Here is a 17,578-nt window from a genome sequence, read left to right as displayed (position 1 = left end):
GGGCCGCCGAGCTCTCATCACCCCTTCTTCACCCGCCTCCACGTCTAGCGTCTACAGGGGCGGGACCAGTGGCGCGCTGGCGTCATCAGTGCGCGCTGCACCCGGAAGAGACGTGGCAGCGGAGGGATAATCGGAGCGTTCTGAGCTGGAGTGAGCTGAAGTGAGCTGAGCGAGAGCTCGGCTGAGCGCGGTCTGACCTTCCGCACCTCGCACCAGCCCTCGCGCCCGTGGGGACCGGTGCCGCCTCGGATTAGTAATACGGAGAGTTGGGTGTGTGGAGAAAGTGGGGTGTGTGGAGAAAGTGGGGGCGGGGCTTGGAAGGGGTGGGGCTCAGGAGGGGCCCCCTTGGGGGCGGGGCCGGTGGTATCGGAGGGACTGATGGAGGGGCCTGGCCGGGGGTCGGGTACTGGAGGAATGTGGGGTCTCCGGAGGCGGGATTTATTCAGGGGGCGTGGTTCCGAATGAAGAGGTACGGTAGGCAGGAATTTGGGGTTGGGGAGAATACGAAAGGTGTTTAGGGCAGTTAAGAGTGGAAACGAACTGGGCTGAGTAGCGCGTAGTGGCAGCCACCGGAACCTGGCTCCCTACCAACTCAGACCCTCTCCTCAGGGTCGACTATGGGGCTTTGCAAGTGCCCCAAGAGGAAGGTGACCAACCTATTCTGCTTCGAACACCGGGTCAACGTCTGCGAGCACTGCCTAGTAGCCAATCACGCCAAGGTGAGTGTTCAGGGGAGCGACTGAGCAGGGCAGTGGGTGGGCAGGTGGCATTGACTTCCTCCAAATTCATAACGGCCTGGCTCTAGAATGGAAGCTCCACGAGGTCAAGGACTTAATTGTTCAACTGCTATATCCCCAATCCTTAAGACAGTCAGGCACACACACAGTATGTGTTCAATAAATGTTCATTGATTGGTCAAACGGAAGGATGAATCTCTTCTGGGTTGAGAGAAAAAGAGATATCTGGGCCTTGGGGAGATGGGCTGTGAAGCTCCTGCTCCAGTTTGTGACCTCTTTCTCCCATTCTAGTGCATCGTCCAGTCCTATCTGCAGTGGCTCCAAGATAGCGACTACAACCCCAATTGTCGCCTATGCAACATACCCCTGGCCACGCGGGAGACCACCCGCCTCGTCTGTTATGGTGAGGCCTGGGCACTTTGGGGGCATCAGGACAGGCTCAGTATGACCAGTTTCCAGGCCCTCCCTAAGCAGCAGAACAGTGGGACCCTCAAGCCTGGGAGGCTGAAGTCCCAGATTCTGGTCCAGCTAGGTTACTTACCTTCAGTGTGAGCTCAAGCAAGTCATTTTCCCTAAGTGTTAGTGTCTTTCCTTAAAACTTAAAGCTCTTAGCTTCTTCCCTGCCAATCTCGAGGGTTGAGTGAGAGCCAAACTTGTGGGTGTGGTTGTGGCTATGTGCAGTAGCTGGCCGTGCCATCAATGAGCTGAAAGCAGGGGGCTTTCAGCCATTCGGGATCCATTTCTGATTCCAAGATTAAACAAAGAGGAACTGAGGTTCCCACAGTAATGTCAGCTAAAAGAAGTCGGCAGATGCATGTGTCACAACCTTGATTCTGATGTAAGAGATTTAGCTCCACTTTTTAAAGGAACTAGTGTAAAAGAGTGAGCTCCACATACGTGTTTCTCACTGTGAGTGTGTGTATATCTGTGTATGAGTTTAGTATGTATTGTGTCTTTACATAAGTGTTAGTGTGTTCATTAGCACTGTGGGTGAGTGAATAGGTAAATGTTGAATGTGAGCATATGAGCACAGTGTGTTGTAGGGTTGCAGGAGAATTCATGGGTGAGGGTAATTGAATGTTAGCACACGTGGGTGTATAGATGTGTATATGAGAGTTAGCGTGCCTGTAAGTTTGGATACAGGGGATGGCCTTTGTGTTGGACTTTGTGTATATGAAAACATGTCTGTGCCCATGGATGTGTACATGCATATGTGTGCCCATGTATACATCTAGGAACCTTTTCTGAAACGGTTGTTGATTAGTTGTTAGCCCAGTGAGCTTGTGATGAGTGCAGGTCCAGAGAGGACTCATGGAAAGTGTAGGTGGCATCTTCTTCCCACTCATCCCCACCCCCTAGTGTGCTGGGGAGCTTGGCAGCATCTGCCTTGACTTAGTCAGATAGCGGTGACAAGGAAGGCCAAAGTCTTAGGAAATACTGATGAACTGAACCTGGGGTGAGGACGGGAAGGAGAAGGCCTGGGCTTACGCATGCATGTGCGTATATCTCTGCAGTGGGCTGGGGGCTGTTGCTTGGCTAGGGGTCCTAAATGTCTTTTTCTTCATGCCTCTCCTCCACTATTTCATGGGCCCAAAGATCTCTTCCACTGGGCCTGCCTCAATGAACGTGCCGCCCAGCTACCCCGAAACACAGCACCTGCTGGCTACCAGTGCCCCAGCTGCAGTGGTCCCATCTTCCCTCCAGCCAACCTGGCTGGCCCTGTGGCCTCTGCACTGAGAGAGAAGCTGGCCACGGTCAACTGGGCCCGGGCAGGACTGGGCCTTCCTATGGTGAGAGTGTGTCTGCCCTGGGTCCTACCTGAGCCAGACAGGTGGGTGGGGACAGCACTGGACAGGCTGGTGACATAGGTTCCTTCCTCTAGATTGATGAGGTGGTGAGCCCAGAGCCTGAGCCCCTAAACACTTCCGACTTCTCCGACTGGTCCAGCTTTAATGGTAAGTGGTAGTCTACCCCTGCTGTTTTGGCCCTCATCTCCCTGCGCTGCTGACAGCTCTCTTCCCACCACAGCCAGCGGGAGCCCCGAACAAGAGGCAGTAGCCAGCACTTCTGCTGCCCCGACCTTCTACAGCCAAGTTCCCCGGCCTCCCACTTCCCCGAGCCGGCCTGAGCAGCACACGGTGATCCACGTGGGCAGTCCTGAGCCTTTGACTCACGGTGAGCCAGAGCTGCTCCAGGCCAAAAGGGGATAGAACAGGAGTAGGCTGGTTTGTGTGGAGTCAGGCTGAGAAGGGCCGGGATCTCCCGCACCCCCTACCCCTACCCCTTGGGCCAGTTTTCCTGACCCTGTGGATGTTGATGGCTCTGTTCTTGCAGCCTCAGCCCCAAGGAAGGTGTATGACACGCGGGATGATGACCGAGCATCAGGCCTCCATGGGGACTGTGATGATGACAAGTACCGTCGCCGGCCTGCCCTGGGCTGGCTGGCCCAGCTGCTCAGGTACGTGGAGTCAGGTAGGGCAGGATGTCAGGAAGGGGGAGGAGAGGAAGTGAGAGCCAGTGGCCCTGGCAGGATGATTTCATGACCAAAGGGGCTTGTTCTGGGTGGTAATGGGACCTGGTGTTGGGCTATGCACAGAGGCCTTGGCTTGGCAGTAGAAGTCTTGGGTCTGCCCCTCTCCAGGCTGTTTCTTTGCCTGCTACACGTGAGGTTTTGACTCAGGCTCTTTGAGGCCCCTTCCTGCTCTGACACCACCCAATCTTTGACTCTCTTTATGCCTGACACATTCCAGTTCTGAGAACACAGCTGTGGCCTCAGCTGATTTGAGCTGCACAGTCCCCCTTGTAGTGGGCAGGTGCAGGGGCAGCCATCCTCACAGCACACACCACTCAGGGATGGTGGCGCGGGGGCCAGAAGATGCGCTCCATAGCTGGGGCCACCGGGGACTGGAGGCCTGACCTGACTTTCCCCTCATCCCCCCAGGAGCCGGGCTGGGTCTCGTAAGCGGCCGCTGACCCTGCTCCAGCGGGCGGGGCTGCTGCTGCTGCTGGGGCTGCTGGGCTTCCTGGCCCTCCTTGCCCTCATGTCTCGCCTGGGCCGGGCCGCAGCTGACAGTGATCCCAACCTGGACCCGCTCATGAACCCTCACATCCGTGTGGGTCCCTCCTGAGCCCTTGCTTATGGCTGGTCCAGTCTAAGACTTGGGGGCTTAAGCGAGGGGGGAAGTCTGGGGCCCTTCTCTGCTCCTTTCCCTCAAGCCTGAGACACTAAGATTCCAGGCCCAAAGCCAAGTCCACCAGAGTGGCTGCAGGCTTGGCCTGGGGTCCCTGCAGTTCAAGCGTTTGTCTTGATCTGCTTCCCCTGGTTCTCCAGCCTTCCACCCCGACCCCCCACCCAACAAAGGAACTGTCAGGTGGAAATAAATGACAGACTTTATTAAAACACCTGAAGCAGCCTTTTCCTTCCCCTTCTCAGCCTGGTCCCCAGGCCTCAGTGGTTCTCCTCCCGGTACTGGATGGCCAGAAATTCCAGAGATAGGCGGTTGAAGAACATGGCTCCATTGAGTACTGGGAAGAGGAGAGAGCCCCTGTCAGCCTTCCCTGCCCCCTCCTTGCTGCGTCTTAGGGTTCCAAAGCTCCCCTCCCCCAGAATACAGCCCCTCCCCTACTCACTCAGGATGGTCAGGGAAAAGCATCGAAGAAACTTGTCATCTGTCATCTCTGCATAGAGTGACCCCATGGCGGCCCAGCAGATGCTGATCACCTTGGAGAACTGTAGACCCCATCCAGTGGGAGAGTGGCCCCCTGACACAACAGTGGGGTTTCCATCAGCCCCTGGGCCCCCCTTGAACAGCCCTTGAGCCCCTGCTCTGGCCTACCATCAGGACAACTGTGTAGCGGAAGCTCATGCGGTCATAGTTGTGGGTGACGTAGAAGTTGTGCACATCACTGGCAAAGATGCTCAGGTGTATGAAGAAGAGCATCAATGCAGCCAAGGTGAGAATCATGCCCTGGGGGAAGAAGAGCACGGCCAGGCGGTCCCTCCACCGCATCCTGGCAGTAGCACAGATTCAGGTCAGCCGGCAGAGCTTGAACAAGCAGACACTGCCAGGAAAATCAGCCCACCCCTCTGGTTCTAGAATACACAGTCTGGAATAGCAGTAGGATTCTAGAATTGAGGACATTATAGGGGACAAGATTCTAGAACACAGGCTGGTTCCAGCCAATACAGGAATGTTTCATGGGTGGCCAGGGCAGCCCTGAATTGTGGAGGGGTGGTGAGCTAAAGGTGCAGAGCAGTGGGGCATATCATGTTGCGTGAGGGACAGTGTTCCTCACCATCCCAGCCCACAGCCTCTGTGCTCTTGTGCGAATCTTCTCACCGAGTCCTCTCAACAGTTCCACACAGGAGGTGGTGTGGACACATTCTATAGGTGAAGACCTGGGGCTCAGAAGAGTGCAGGGGCACATGGCAGGTCCACAGCAAGTCTTAGACAGATGAGAGACTAGTGTCATCTCTCCTAATAAAACCTCTTCGGTGTAACTGGAGGGCATAACCAGGTGAGGGCAGGCCTGGGCTGGATCACAGGCTCCAAGTATTTGTTCTAAACCCTAATGGGGAGGAACTAAGGGAAGGGATAGCTGTCCTAGGACCTTCCCTGTACCCTCCTAGGTGTGACCTGGAGAGCAACAGGCTTTTCCACCTCCCCAGGTGTTCTTCCAGCACATGATGCTGGCAGCTGTCCCTCTCTGCCACCTTCCAGCCCTCAGCATTTTCACACCCATCACCTCTACCATTCCAGGAATCCCACGAGAAAGCTGGGACTGGTGGCACAAATCCTATTTTCTACGTGAGTCTGAGGCACAGAGAGGGATTGCCAGCTCAAGTTTTTACAACTAATGAGTGAGGGAATCAGTACTGACACTAAGATCCAGTTCTGCCCGAGAATGTGAAAAGTGCAGGGACAGTTAGAAGCCAAGAAGGAAACATTCCCTCTGCACACGACAAAGGAGGTGAGAATTCAGGATTGTCAACAAAATAAGTCAAAACATGCATGCTTCCAGGAACTAAGGTAGAAGAATTGATGTTGAATTTGGCCAGCCCCATTGCCTCCTGCCTCAGAAGTTAAGTCCCAGGTCAGGCCAAGACCTGAAGTCTCCTGCCTCAAAGTGGTAGGGTAAGAGCCTGACCCCACCAGTTATTGCTGCCCCATGTCATTAATCACATCAGACCCTCAGACCCCCAGCTTAACACATTAAAGGGGTGCTGCCTGGTGCCCTAATGCCCAGTCTTGGTCACACTGTTGAAACAACTGCCCCTTAGTTCTCATTTGAATGCAAATGGACTTTCATATATTAGGGCTCCTACCTCAATGCTATTCAAAAAAATCCAAGTAGTGTATGAATACGTTCTTGTCAAAGATTTGCATCATACACAAGCATATAGGGGAAAATGTAACAGTCTCCTGCCTCCACCTCCACCCCTACAGACATAACCCCTTCAGCAGTTTGGTGAGTGGGCACCTTTTGGGTCCCTTCTTGATGTAACTTCATACACCTACATGTACATCTACATGCAGAATTAAAAAAATAAAATCACACCGTATGTGTTGTCAAAGTATGCTTTTCAAAAAGTTAAAAACACAGTATCTAAATAAAGAATAAATGCATAACTAAGATGTATTAACTCATCAGTGAACGTGTTCCCCCTCAGTAAGGTAGTTAACACATCTTGAGGAGCTAGATATTGATACGCATTTAAAGAAGAATGTTAGAATGTGACTAGGTTAGATCCAAAATTGGTTGATGTCCTACAGGGCAATAAAAACTAAATTTTGAGGTTATTTCCCAACCAGATAGAAATGTGCATCTCTCTGGGATAATATCTAAATTTAAAAAAATTAAACAAATGTACAGTTCTATGAGTAATTAATTCTTGGGTGGGCTTGTGAAACAATGCCCCAGTATGACTTTGGAAGGCCCTGCTACACTCTTTGTCTTTATTCCAAATTTTGGTTAATTTTTCTTAACAGTATTCTGCAACTTTTTTTTAAAGTATAAATTTCTTGGAGTAGATCTAAATATACTCTTTACTTCATTTTTCTTAAGATTGTAGCTTCATAAGCTAAATGTATATATTTTATACAGCTTCTGAACATCCCATAGTTTCAGAGGTCAGCAAACTTTTCCTGTGAAAGAGCAGATAGTAAATGTTTTAGGTTTTGCCAGCCATATGGTCTCTGTTGCAACCACTCAGTTCTACTGCAGTAGTGCAAAAGCAGGCATTGATAAGATGTAAACAAGTGGGTATGGATATGTTCCCATAAAACTTTATTTATGGACATAAATACGAATGTCATATAATTTTCACGTCGTGAAATGTCACTATTATATTTTTCAACCATTTAAAAATGAAGGAAAAAAAAAAAAGCAGCAGCTTACAGTGTGGCTGTGTTTGGTTCGAAGGATCCCTGTGGAAGAATAAAGTTGTTTCTATTTCCACCCCTGGCCCCCCAGCCCATCATAAGTAATGTTTGAAAGGCCACATTCACAGTCTTTTTCTCCTTTTCATCCATTCAAAATCAGCATGTTTCAATTTGACCTCCAAATCTTTCCCTATCTTCAGCTCTTCACCTCGTTGAACAGCTGTACCTTTGTCCAAATCAGAAACCTGGGAATTATCCTCAACATCTCCACCCAACCTCTCACTGGACACATCTCATCAGTCACTTAACATCTGCCAAGTGTGCCTTATCAGCACGGTATAATAGTTATCAAATTCAAGTGCACCCAAACTACTTGAGGATTTTTAAAAAGAAGCTAGGTCTGAAGGGAGCCCAGAGTCTGCAACGCGCCAAAGGTAATTCTGAAGGCAATTCTGATCCACATCAGAGGACCAGGCTTGAGAAACACTACGGTAGAGTCACTGTGGGGTACTGTACATACATTTAATCCTCAAAGCCCCCTTGTGAAATACATACCCCAATGGGGAAGCTAAGCCGTGGCCCCGGTAACAAGGCAGTGGCAGGATGCCAGGCACGTGGTCTCTGGCTCCATGGCCTGCATTCCGTCCACTGCATCTAGGGACATATTCCCTGAGACCTTGCCTGCAGGGGTGCGGGGTTGGGAGCCACGCCCCGCTCTCCTTCTGAGAAGAGAGTAACCCGACCAGTTCCACAGAATCCTTCCACCTGAGAAGCTGGGGGACCCCAGGGCTCTTCCGGAACCTCTTCGCTCAGAGAGGAAAGACGGGGGGAACTCTAATCTCGAAGGACTAAGGCTGCAGGGGGACGTTTCACCTGAAGGACTGCCTCGTTTCAATAACAACTTTATGGCTCCCGGAAGTGCCTCCTCCCCGACTCCTGCCCAGCCTCACGCCCGTGGACTGCAGTTGGAGCCATGGCGGCCGCAGCCGCTGGGCCTGGCCCGGGGTCTGGACCTGGGGACTCCCTGGAGCGGCCCGAAGCGGAGGCTCCGGAGCGTCGGCGGAAGGCGCATGGGATGCTGAAGCTTTACTACGGCCTCTCAGAGGGGGAGGCTGCGGGGCGCCCCGTGGGGCCGGACCCCCTGGACCCGACGGATCTCAACGGGGCGCACTTCGACCCGGAAGTGTATCTGGACAAGGTGTGTGTATGGGTAAGGGGACCAGACCCCCGATATATTGCACCCCACAGATAATGCCTGAGACGTTGCGGGGGTGAGGGAAGCAGGGGTTCATAAAAGCAGGACGACCCTCGGTCGGGCAGTAGGGTCAGAGCTGGAGTTTAAGGGGGCGTGGGCAGACGTGGACTGACCTGAGATAGTGAGAAGTCTGCAGTCTCCTGGGCTGATCGATCGTATGAGACCCGAGATAGGAGCGTGGCCCAGGCGCAGACAGGCGTAGGACTGGGCCTTGGCTAAATCTGCGGATTTCAAATGCTGACAAATCCCAAAAGGGTCTAACTTGGTAACTCCTGAGCTATGCCGCTTACAGGCTCCATGTCTGAGATTACTGTCAATGGAGGAGGAGGGAAATCAGGGTTTTCTTGCACTAAAAGCCTTCCCAGTTAGGGGCAAGGCTGGGGGACATGAGTGCCCCCTGTCCTGAACACTAACCACCCAATTTCCTCCAGCTGCGTAGAGAGTGCCCACTGGCTCAGCTGATGGACAGTGAGACGGACATGGTGCGGCAGATCCGGGCTCTAGACAGCGACATGCAGACCCTGGTCTATGAGAACTACAACAAGTTCATCTCAGCCACAGGTGATTCTTACTGGGATACTCCTTGCAGACCCACATCGCCCAGTTACTCCTGTGTTGGGGAAGCCAGAGGATTTAGATGGAGCAGACCCAGATTCCAGTCCTGCCCTGACATTAATCCACTGTCACCTCTTTCTCTGAGAGCATTTGTGATCTGATGGCTATAGAGGTAATAACTGTTCTCAGAGGGTTGTTTTGAGGACCAAAGGAGAGAAAGGACAAAATGAAATTTAAAAAAAAAAATGAATTTATCTGAAACACTTAGACTCTCTGACACTAAGGGTGCCTCAGTAAGGTTAGTTTCGCTCATTAGTGGCATTGTTCTTCTTTGGTTCACGTCTGCCTTGATGATGAGCTTATGTCTTTCTCTCTCTTCTCTTCTTTCCTTTTCTTCCTTCCTACCTCTCTCCTTCCTTCATTCCTTTCCCCTTCTCCCCTTCTTCTTCTTCTTTTTTTTTTTTTTAACAAATCCATACTTTTATTTACTTTTCAATAAGTTTAAATCCTTGAGGGGTACAGCAGCACATGGATTCTGTGTCCAGTGGCCTTAGCAGGAAGATTGCTTCAGAATTTGGCATGAACTATGCCACTGTTTCCATGAGCACGAGTTACCTTTCCCCAGATTACTCTGGTTTTGTTCAGTTTTCCACCAGGAGTTAATGTGTTGTTCTTTGCTTTGTACACACAAGCACATCTCTTGCCTAGATAGAATTCAATTTCATCTCGCGCATCAATACCGTCAATTTTAAGAAGAGCCGTGTGCTCCCTCTGGTTCCGGAGACCCCTCTTATAGCCAGCAAAAATGGCCTTGGACCACAGCCTTCCAGACATGTTTATTGGTTTAGAAGTCCTGTTCCCAGCAGGTTTCCACAGTCTCCAAGATGGCTGAAAGAGCTCTTTTTTTTTTTTTTTTTTTTTAATGAAGCAAAGAGACTGAAAACTTATGACAGTAAGGGATGAAGATCAAGTAAAGGGTTTCTTCCCCTTCTGTCCCTTTTATTCAAGACAGTGCTAGACAGCATTCAGCTATCATCTGCACTAGCTTCTGTCCTCTGTTGGTGACATGCACTGCTCAGACTTTTGTAATAATTTTGGACCCACACGTACTAGTCCTAGAGGCAGATCTGGAGGGTCTACCTGTAGTCTGTGGGAATGTCCCATGAACCTCTGTGGGGTGCATTCTCACACCTCTCATTCTGCTCACATCACAATGGTGGGTGTAGTAACACACAGTCATCGTTCTCTTATCTGATTTGAAGCAGGTTCTATGAGTACGTGCCCTTCTATTTGTTAATATTAATATCAGCATCAAACAGCAAGAAAGTATAATTCCTATGCTGAGAAATTTCTCCAGGAATTTTGCCAACATTACATTTTCCATTTGTTAGAATATGTATAATAGTTTGACACTTAGCTCTTCTTAATAGGGATGATTTGGTTTTTTACCTTTTTTCCTAAGAAAAGGAGAAAATTAGAAAGTGAGTGTTGGAGTTAGGGGTTCTAAATCTATAAAGACTTTAGAGTCTTATATTCCTTAAAGAAATAATCACTGAATGCTTTTTTTTTTTTTTTTCCTTCCTTTTTTGCCAAGGGCTTCTCTGCATATTGGGAATCTAACAGTGAACCAACTAGATCAAGCTCCTGCCTGGAGCCCACATTCTAGTTGGGAAGACAGACAATAAGTGAACACACAAATAAAAGTAGTAGTACGTGCTATAAGAAAAAACAGTAAGAGGAAAAGAGTAATGTGGGGGGGGTGTGTGTCCATCTTTAGGGTAAGTATGAGAAGGCACCTCTGAGGTGGTAACCTTTGAGCAGGGCCTTGGTGAGGAAGAGCCAGCTGTGGGGAGGAGAAGTTGGGGGACGAAACAGCAGGAACAAGAATTCTGAAGAGAGAACGTGTCTGGTGTATTCAGAGTGAAGCAGGGAGTTTGGGAGGAGGAAGGGAGGAGGAGAGGTAGATGACTAGGGTGGAGGGTTAGTGGGGGCCAGATTATGTAGGGATTTCTAAGTGGGTATGAAGATCCTGCTCTTTACTCTGAGTGAGAGGAAATGAACAGAAGAATGGGGTGACCTGACTTCTGTTTTAAAAGGACCTCTCTGCCCACTTTATTGAGACTGGACTATAGGGAGGCAAGGATGGCAGAGATACCCATTAGAAGGCTATTGCAACAGGCTATTGCAAGATGCTGGTGGTATGGACTGAGGGATAACAGTGGAAAAGTGGGAGGATCTGGGGGCAGAGGGGCCCAGGCTAAGGAAACAACCTGTGCAAAGGCCCTGGGAAAGTGCTGTGACCGGAGCAGGGAGAAAAAGAGAATGGAGCAGGGAGAACAAGAGAACAGAGCAGGGTCTGACTGCATTGGCTATGCGCCAGGGGTGGTTTTCTGAAAAGACCAAAAAGTAAATATTTTAGGCTTTGTGGACCATCTGGTTTCTGTTGGAACTACTTAGATACCATTGTAGCCTGAAAGCAACTGGAGATAATATAAATGACTCAGCATGGCTGTATTCCAGCAAAATTCATTTACGCAAACAGGCATGGTGTCCAGAGTGACCTCAGCAAAAATAGTGGAGGAGGTGCATTTGAAAATGTCCCCTCCATGAAAGCAACCCCAAAACTGGCCAAAATAGTTAGAATTAACTTTCTCAGAACTCTGAAAATTAACCAAAGATGTGCAGCAATCACAGGAGCATTTATTTGACAAAAACAGCTGAATCTTGGTAAAAGTAGCAATCCTGAGATGTTTTAACTTGCCCTGGCCCCACCATTTCCTCTCCATCTCTGCAGTAACCTTGAAAAATAGCCCATATTCCTAGTACTAGAAGGAATGGAACAAAGCTGGAGCTGTTTCAATGCCTCATGCCCAAAGAATTATCATTATTTAACCTGTCTGGTGGTTTCCTAACACACTCACTCCACTCCGTAGGTTTGTCTTGACCTGGAGGTCACCCAGTGCTAAAAGCCTCCCACCAGAGTTGTTTGTCAAAAACAATTATAGGCAAAAGTGGTGTCTCCCTGAAGTGATGAATAATACCTGGGGCAAATAATAGTACTAGCCCAAAAGCTTAAAAGGAAAAGCTGAGGAATGAGATGTCTCTAGGGGCTTTGACAAGCTCTGACATATTAGTAATTTTGAAGGGCCAACATATGTAGGGTAGTACACATGCTTTTAAGAAGGACCTGAGAATGCCCTAAGCTCTCACCTCTGGCTCACCTTCAGGCTCAGTGCGAGCAGGAAGTGAAAGCTGAGGCAGAGTTATAAACCTCCTGGTTAAGTGTTTAAGGTATGCCCCAATACCACACACAGAGCTCCTCAATAAATACTAGGAGATTTATTGTTTCCAGGTATTTAAGAAATTCCTGTCCAATCAGTAGCTGATCACTAAGCTTACCAAGTAAGTATTTTAGTGGCTATACACAACAAAGAATTCAGACTTCACAGAATTGATTCAGAAGCTAATTAGTACAGGTTTAGTAACTCAGAAAAATAAACAACAGCAACAAGCAGCAACAACAATAAACAGGAGAAGAGAATCTGATTCCTAGACTTGCCATGTTATTTAATATATCTGTTTTTTCAACAAAAATTTATAGGACATGCAAATAAAGCAGGAATCCGGCCCATACAGGGGGAAAAACTCAGTAGAAACTCTGTAGAAGCCCAGACATTGGATTTATTACAGAGATTTAAATCTGCTATTTTGAGTATATTCAGAGACCTAAAGTAAACTATATCTAAACTAAAGAAAGGAATGAGATTGTTTCACCAAATACAGAATATCAAATAGAAGAAATTATTTAACAAAAGAACCAAATAGAAATGATAAGGTACAACAACTAAAATGAAAGATCGCTGGAGGGGCTCTTTTACAGATTTGAACAAGCAAAGAAAGAACAAGCAGACTTGAACATAGGTTAGATGAAATTATTCAGTGTGAGGAACAGAAAGAACAAAGCATGAAGAAAAGTGAAGAGAGCCTTAGGGACCTGGGGTACACCATCAAGTGTGCTCACACCTGCATAATGGGGATGCCAGAGTGAGTGGAGAAAGCAGAAATAATACATGAAGAAATAATGGGCAAAACCTGCCCAAATTTGATGAAAAGCATGAATATACACATCCAAAAAGCACAACAAACCCCAAACCCTTGTTCCACAAGGCAGAGAGAGAGGGTTTGGGAGGTCTGGGAAGGAGATAAGGGCGTACAAGTATTTATTGTCTCCTGGTGCCAGGCAGTGTGCTGGGCCTGGAAGATGCCCCTGGGAAGGAGCAGACAGGTCCCTGCCAAGTGCCCTGTGCCCTCCTTTGGATCTGGGTGTCTTCTGGGAGCAAGGGCTGTCATATCATGGGCCATCTCCCCACTGCACCAGGGCTAGGAGCACACAAGGGGTGCTCAGAAAACATCTGCTGCACTGACATAATGACACCTACCCCCATTTCCAGTGACCACGCACCACTGCAACCCTTTTCAATCACCGAATCATCAGTGTGACCCTAGAGTGGGCTCAGGCGCGCTTGGGAAGTGGGGTGAGGGTGTGTGAGGGCATTTGGCCGTGGTCTCAAGCTGAGTGTTCTGCCTGGGCCCCTCCTCAACCGCTTTTCCCTCTCCTGCGCTCCTGCACTCCTAGACACCATTCGGAAGATGAAGAACGATTTCCGGAAGATGGAGGACGAGATGGACCGGCTGGCCACCAACATGGCAGTGATCACAGAATTCAGCGCGCGCATCAGTGCCACGCTGCAGGACCGTCACGAGCGCATCACCAAGCTGGCAGGTGGGCCGCGCCCCAGAGCTGGGGCTAAAATGGGCCACCCTCGGGGCTTTGGGGCTAACACCATCTCCCCCTGTCCCCCCAGGGGTCCACGCGCTGTTACGGAAGCTGCAGTTCCTCTTCGAGCTGCCCTCACGCCTCACCAAGTGCGTGGAGCTGGGCGCCTACGGGCAGGCGGTGCGCTACCAGGGCCGCGCGCGGGCCGTGCTGCAGCAGTACCAGCACCTGCCGTCTTTCCGCGCCATCCAGGACGACTGCCAGGTCATCACGGCTCGCCTAGCCCAGCAACTACGGCAGCGCTTCAGGTGTGGGCCCAGGGCTCTCATTGCCACCCTCGCTGGGCACCTGGGTCTGCTCCCATCCCCCCGAATTCTATCTTCCTGCCCTTCACCTGCATCTCCCTCCCCGCAGGGAGGGCGGCTCAGGCGCCCCAGAGCAAGCAGAGTGCGTGGAGCTGCTGCTGGCCCTGGGTGAGCCTGCGGAGGAGCTGTGCGAGGAGTTCCTGGCACACGCGCGAGGGCGGCTGGAGGAGGAGCTGAGAAGCCTGGAGGCGGAGCTGGGACCCTCCCCTCCGGCCCCAGACGTGTTAGAGTTCACTGACCATGGCGGCAGCGGCTTCGTCGGTGGCCTCTGTCAGGTGGCGGCGGCCTACCAGGAGCTGTTTGCGGCCCAGGGCCCAGCAGGTGCCGAGAAACTGGCAGCCTTTGCCCGGGAGCTGGGCAGCCGCTACTTTGCGCTGGTGGAGTGGCGGCTGGCGCAGGAGCAAGGTGGCGGTGACAACTCCCTGCTGGTGCGGGCGCTGGACCGCTTCCACCGGCGCCTGCGGGCACCTGGGGCCCTGCTGGCCGCTGCCGGGCTGGCGGAGGCTGCCACAGAGATCGTGGAGCGAGTGGCCCGCGAACGCCTGGGCCACCACCTGCAGGGCCTTCAGGCAGCCTTCCTGGGCTGCCTGACTGATGTGCGGCAGGCGCTGGCCGCGCCTCGAATGGCTGGGAAGGAAGGCCCTGGCCTGGCTGAGTTGCTGGCCAACGTGGCCAGCTCCATCCTGAGCCACATTAAGGCCTCGCTGGCCTCTGTGCACCTCTTCACTGCCAAGGAGGTGTCTTTCTCCAACAAGCCCTACTTCCGGGTACGGCCTTTCCCTGTGCATTCTTTTTTTTTTCTTTTTCTGGGCATTCTTTTGTTCATCCTGCATGCAGGCTGGCAGCTACCAGGGCACACAGTCGTTGCCCAGGCACTCTGAAAGTGGTTTTAGTTTGTCTTGAGGAAGGCTGGCACAGCCTGGAGGGGTGGGGAAGGCTTGGATGAGGGCATCTGCAAGCAAGGTCCACAGTGCTGGCTTTGCCCCCCTGCACTCCCTCCCCATGCAGGGGAGCTGATCTGGGGTACTGGAATGCAGGGTGAAGCTGTCCCTTGGAGAGGAGCCAGGGCATTTAGTGTCCCAGTAGAGGGTCACTAGCAGCCCCTGCCTGGAAAACGGGACCTGCTGTGTATCTGGGCCCCTCCTTCTCACAGGGTGAGTTCTGCAGCCAGGGCGTCCGGGAGGGCCTCATCGTGGGCTTCATCCGCTCCATGTGCCAGACAGCTCAGAGCTTCTGTGACAGCCCTGGGGAGAAGGGGGGTGCCACGCCACCTGCCCTGCTCCTGCTGCTCTCCCGCCTCTGCCTGGACTACGAGACAGCCACCATCTCCTACATCCTCACCCTCACCGATGAACAGTTTCTGGTGCAGGTGAACTGCTAGCTCATAGCAGGGTAGGGGATGCTGATGCTAGGACTGCAGGAGGCTGGGCAGTACCCTTATGGTCAGGGCTGCCTGTGCCCAGCTTAGCCTCCCCCAGTACCCACTGCTTGTCTGTCCTCTGCATCCCTGGCTCAGGACCAGTCCCCAGTGACGCCTGTGAGCACACTGTGTGCGGAGGCCAGGGAGACGGCGCGGCGGCTGCTGACCCACTACGTGAAGGTGCAGGGCCTGGTTATATCACAGATGCTACGCAAGAGTGTGGAGACGCGGGACTGGCTCAGTACCCTGGAGCCTCGGAATGTGCGTGCTGTCATGAAGCGGGTGGTGGAGGACACGACAGCTATTGATGTGCAGGTGCTGTTCTGGGCTGGCCGGGGGAGCCCTGATGCAGGTGGGGTGCTGAGGAACAACCCTCTGAGGATCAAGACAGCAGGGGTCAGGCAGTGCCCTCTTCCTCCTCAGCCGTGAATTGTGGCATTGTCACCCCCATTCCACCTAGGAGGAAGCTGAGGCCCAGAGTCACCCAGGAAATCAGGGCAGGGTTGGCACTGAAGATTGGGCCCTAGTATCAACTCTTATGGCCCACCTTTGCCCTGCTCCACTGGTTCTGCAAATAGTGACTGGGTACTGACTGGGTATAGGCCCGAACTACCCTGTGGCTCTTATAACATATGTAATTCTTGTAACAAGTGAGTGTGTAACTTAGGGCATCCGTGGTCCTTCCCTAGGGCGCCTGGTGGGCTGGATGTTCCCCATGCCCTGGCTTCATTGCAGCTCCTCCTTCCACCACCAGGTGGGGCTCCTATATGAGGAGGGTGTTCGGAAGGCTCAGAGCAGCGACTCTAGCAAGAGGACCTTCTCCGTTTACAGCAGCTCTCGGCAGCAGGGCCGCTATGCCCCCAGCTATACACCCAGGTCTGGCTGGTCAGGGTAGCCCCAGGTGGGATGGACAAAGGAGGATGGGCGTGCAGGGTGGGCTCTGATTGCTTGTCTCCCCCCATCCAGTGCCCCAATGGACACCAACCTCTTGAGCAACATCCAGAAGCTGTTCTCTGAACGTATTGATGTGTTCAGCCCTGTGGAATTCAATAAGGTCCGAAGTCCCTGGTGTCCCTACCTTCCCAGGTCCCCTTGGGAAGTTTGGCTGAAGCAGCCCCACATTGGCCTAGGGAGCCCTAGGTCTCTGTCCCCCAGTCTCTGTTTCTGAGGGCTGTTTCTAGGAGTGAGTGGTCATCCAGAGCCCCACCATCACCATCTCATAACCCTCTTCCCTGACCTTGGTGTGCTCCCAACCTGGGTGACAATCAAGTATGCCTATTTGGCCCTTGTCCTTGTCCCCACCATAGTTCTGGGTCTTCCCTAGGGATTTCTATTCACAGTGTGCTCTCTGCCCCCACCCAGCCCACACTCAGGGACTTGGTGCTAAGTTAGTAAACATTCCCCCTCCCCATGTCAGTGCTGACCCCCATCTCTGCCTCTGATTGCTAGGCCCTCTCTGTCTGCTTGGCCCTCCCTGTCTGCTCCCCTCCAGATGATTGTGCCAACATTGTATATTTTCTCCCTCTTAACTTGGGTCCTGAGATTTTCTACCCCATCACAGCTACTGGCATCTTATTGTCTTCCTGGCCCTGGCCCAGAACGTGGGTTCCCTTTCTCAGGGGTCCAGAACCCCTCCCCAACACCTGCTGGTGGGGATCTGCATCACTGTTTCCCTGCCTGCAGGTGTCAGTACTGACAGGCATCATCAAAATCAGCCTGAAGACGCTGCTGGAGTGTGTGCGGCTGCGCACCTTTGGGCGCTTTGGCCTGCAGCAGGTACAGGTGGACTGTCACTTCCTGCAGCTCTACCTGTGGCGCTTCGTGGCTGATGAAGAGCTTGTGCACCTGCTGTTGGATGAAGTGGTGGCCTCAGCTGCCCTTCGCTGCCCGGACCCAGTGCCCATGGAACCCAGTGTCGTCGAGGTCATCTGTGAGCGAGGCTAGGCCCAGTCCCAGCCATACACGGGCTGGCCCCGTCGCCCCAACCCTCCCGACCCCTGGTCTCCCTCCCCGGGGGCCCTTCCTTTCTGGCCTCCAGACTTGCCTAATAAAGACGTGTTGTCTCCTGCTCCCTGTCGCTTGTAGG

The 17,578-nt window shown here is 52.0% G+C and overlaps 3 protein-coding genes and 1 pseudogene across 6 annotated transcripts; 2 read left to right on the top strand and 2 right to left on the bottom strand.

The window, feature by feature from the left end:
- Positions 1–102: 102 nt before the first annotated feature.
- Positions 103–4,139, top strand: ZFPL1 (zinc finger protein like 1). Of its 2 annotated transcripts, XM_010957114.3 has the most exons (8): positions 105–270; positions 610–719; positions 1,029–1,140; positions 2,334–2,527; positions 2,620–2,692; positions 2,766–2,912; positions 3,072–3,195; positions 3,679–4,139. In XM_010957114.3, the coding sequence occupies exons 2-8, from the start codon at positions 618–620 to the stop codon at positions 3,863–3,865; spliced, it is 939 nt and encodes a 312-aa protein (XP_010955416.1). In that variant the 5' UTR covers positions 105–270; positions 610–617; the 3' UTR covers positions 3,866–4,139. The 2 variants fall into 2 exon arrangements, with proteins under 2 accessions (XP_074227879.1, XP_010955416.1); XM_074371778.1 differs by lacking the exon at positions 2,766–2,912 and having other exon boundaries at positions 103–270.
- Positions 4,140–4,185: 46 nt separating this feature from the next.
- Positions 4,186–4,747, bottom strand: TMEM262 (transmembrane protein 262). The gene is made up of 3 exons (XM_010957112.3): positions 4,574–4,747; positions 4,368–4,467; positions 4,186–4,262 (listed from the first exon to the last, which is right to left on the bottom strand). The coding sequence occupies exons 1-3, from the start codon at positions 4,745–4,747 to the stop codon at positions 4,186–4,188; spliced, it is 351 nt and encodes a 116-aa protein (XP_010955414.1).
- A 3,118-nt stretch (positions 4,748–7,865) lies between these two features.
- Positions 7,866–17,560, top strand: VPS51 (VPS51 subunit of GARP complex). 3 transcript variants are annotated; one of them, XR_012509515.1, is made up of 10 exons: positions 7,866–8,318; positions 8,807–8,936; positions 13,567–13,713; positions 13,796–14,015; positions 14,122–14,839; positions 15,226–15,441; positions 15,589–15,807; positions 16,182–16,368; positions 16,459–16,546; positions 17,176–17,315. XR_012509515.1 is itself a non-coding variant. In XM_074371764.1 (10 exons), the coding sequence occupies exons 1-10, from the start codon at positions 8,094–8,096 to the stop codon at positions 17,434–17,436; spliced, it is 2,346 nt and encodes a 781-aa protein (XP_074227865.1). In that variant the 5' UTR covers positions 7,871–8,093; the 3' UTR covers positions 17,437–17,560. The 3 variants fall into 3 exon arrangements, 2 of the variants coding, with proteins under 2 accessions (XP_074227866.1, XP_074227865.1); XM_074371764.1 differs by having other exon boundaries at positions 7,871–8,318; positions 16,247–16,368; positions 17,176–17,560; XM_074371765.1 differs by lacking the exon at positions 17,176–17,315 and having other exon boundaries at positions 16,459–16,627.
- Positions 8,943–10,443, bottom strand: LOC123617432 (large ribosomal subunit protein eL33 pseudogene; annotated as a pseudogene).
- Positions 17,561–17,578: the final 18 nt, after the last annotated feature.

This window comes from Camelus bactrianus, chromosome 10 (genome assembly GCF_048773025.1).
Source record: "Camelus bactrianus isolate YW-2024 breed Bactrian camel chromosome 10, ASM4877302v1, whole genome shotgun sequence".
Lineage (NCBI taxonomy): Eukaryota > Metazoa > Chordata > Mammalia > Artiodactyla > Camelidae > Camelus > Camelus bactrianus.
The sequence above is the reverse complement of the archived record's forward strand: the minus strand, read 5'-3'. Positions and strand labels throughout refer to the sequence as shown.

Bases quoted from the DNA above. Each gene is read 5' to 3' on its own strand.
- TMEM262 (XM_010957112.3), bottom strand. From the start codon at position 4,747: ATGCGGTGGAGGGACCGCCTGGCCGTGCTCTTCTTCCCCCAGGGCATG. The intron at 4,468-4,573 runs GTAGGCCAGAGC...TGGGGTCTACAG, and splicing joins GCTACACAGTTGTCCTGATG to TTCTCCAAGGTGATCAGCAT. The intron at 4,263-4,367 runs GTGAGTAGGGGA...TCCTCTTCCCAG, and splicing joins CTTTTCCCTGACCATCCTGA to TACTCAATGGAGCCATGTTC.
- VPS51 (XM_074371764.1), top strand. From the start codon at position 8,094: ATGGCGGCCGCAGCCGCTGGGCCTGGCCCGGGGTCTGGACCTGGGGAC. The intron at 13,714-13,795 runs GTGGGCCGCGCC...CTGTCCCCCCAG, and splicing joins GCGCATCACCAAGCTGGCAG to GGGTCCACGCGCTGTTACGG. The intron at 16,547-17,175 runs GTCCGAAGTCCC...CCCTGCCTGCAG, and splicing joins GCCCTGTGGAATTCAATAAG to GTGTCAGTACTGACAGGCAT.
- ZFPL1 (XM_010957114.3), top strand. From the start codon at position 618: ATGGGGCTTTGCAAGTGCCCCAAGAGGAAGGTGACCAACCTATTCTGC. The intron at 720-1,028 runs GTGAGTGTTCAG...CTCCCATTCTAG, and splicing joins TAGTAGCCAATCACGCCAAG to TGCATCGTCCAGTCCTATCT. The intron at 2,913-3,071 runs GTGAGCCAGAGC...CTGTTCTTGCAG, and splicing joins TCCTGAGCCTTTGACTCACG to CCTCAGCCCCAAGGAAGGTG.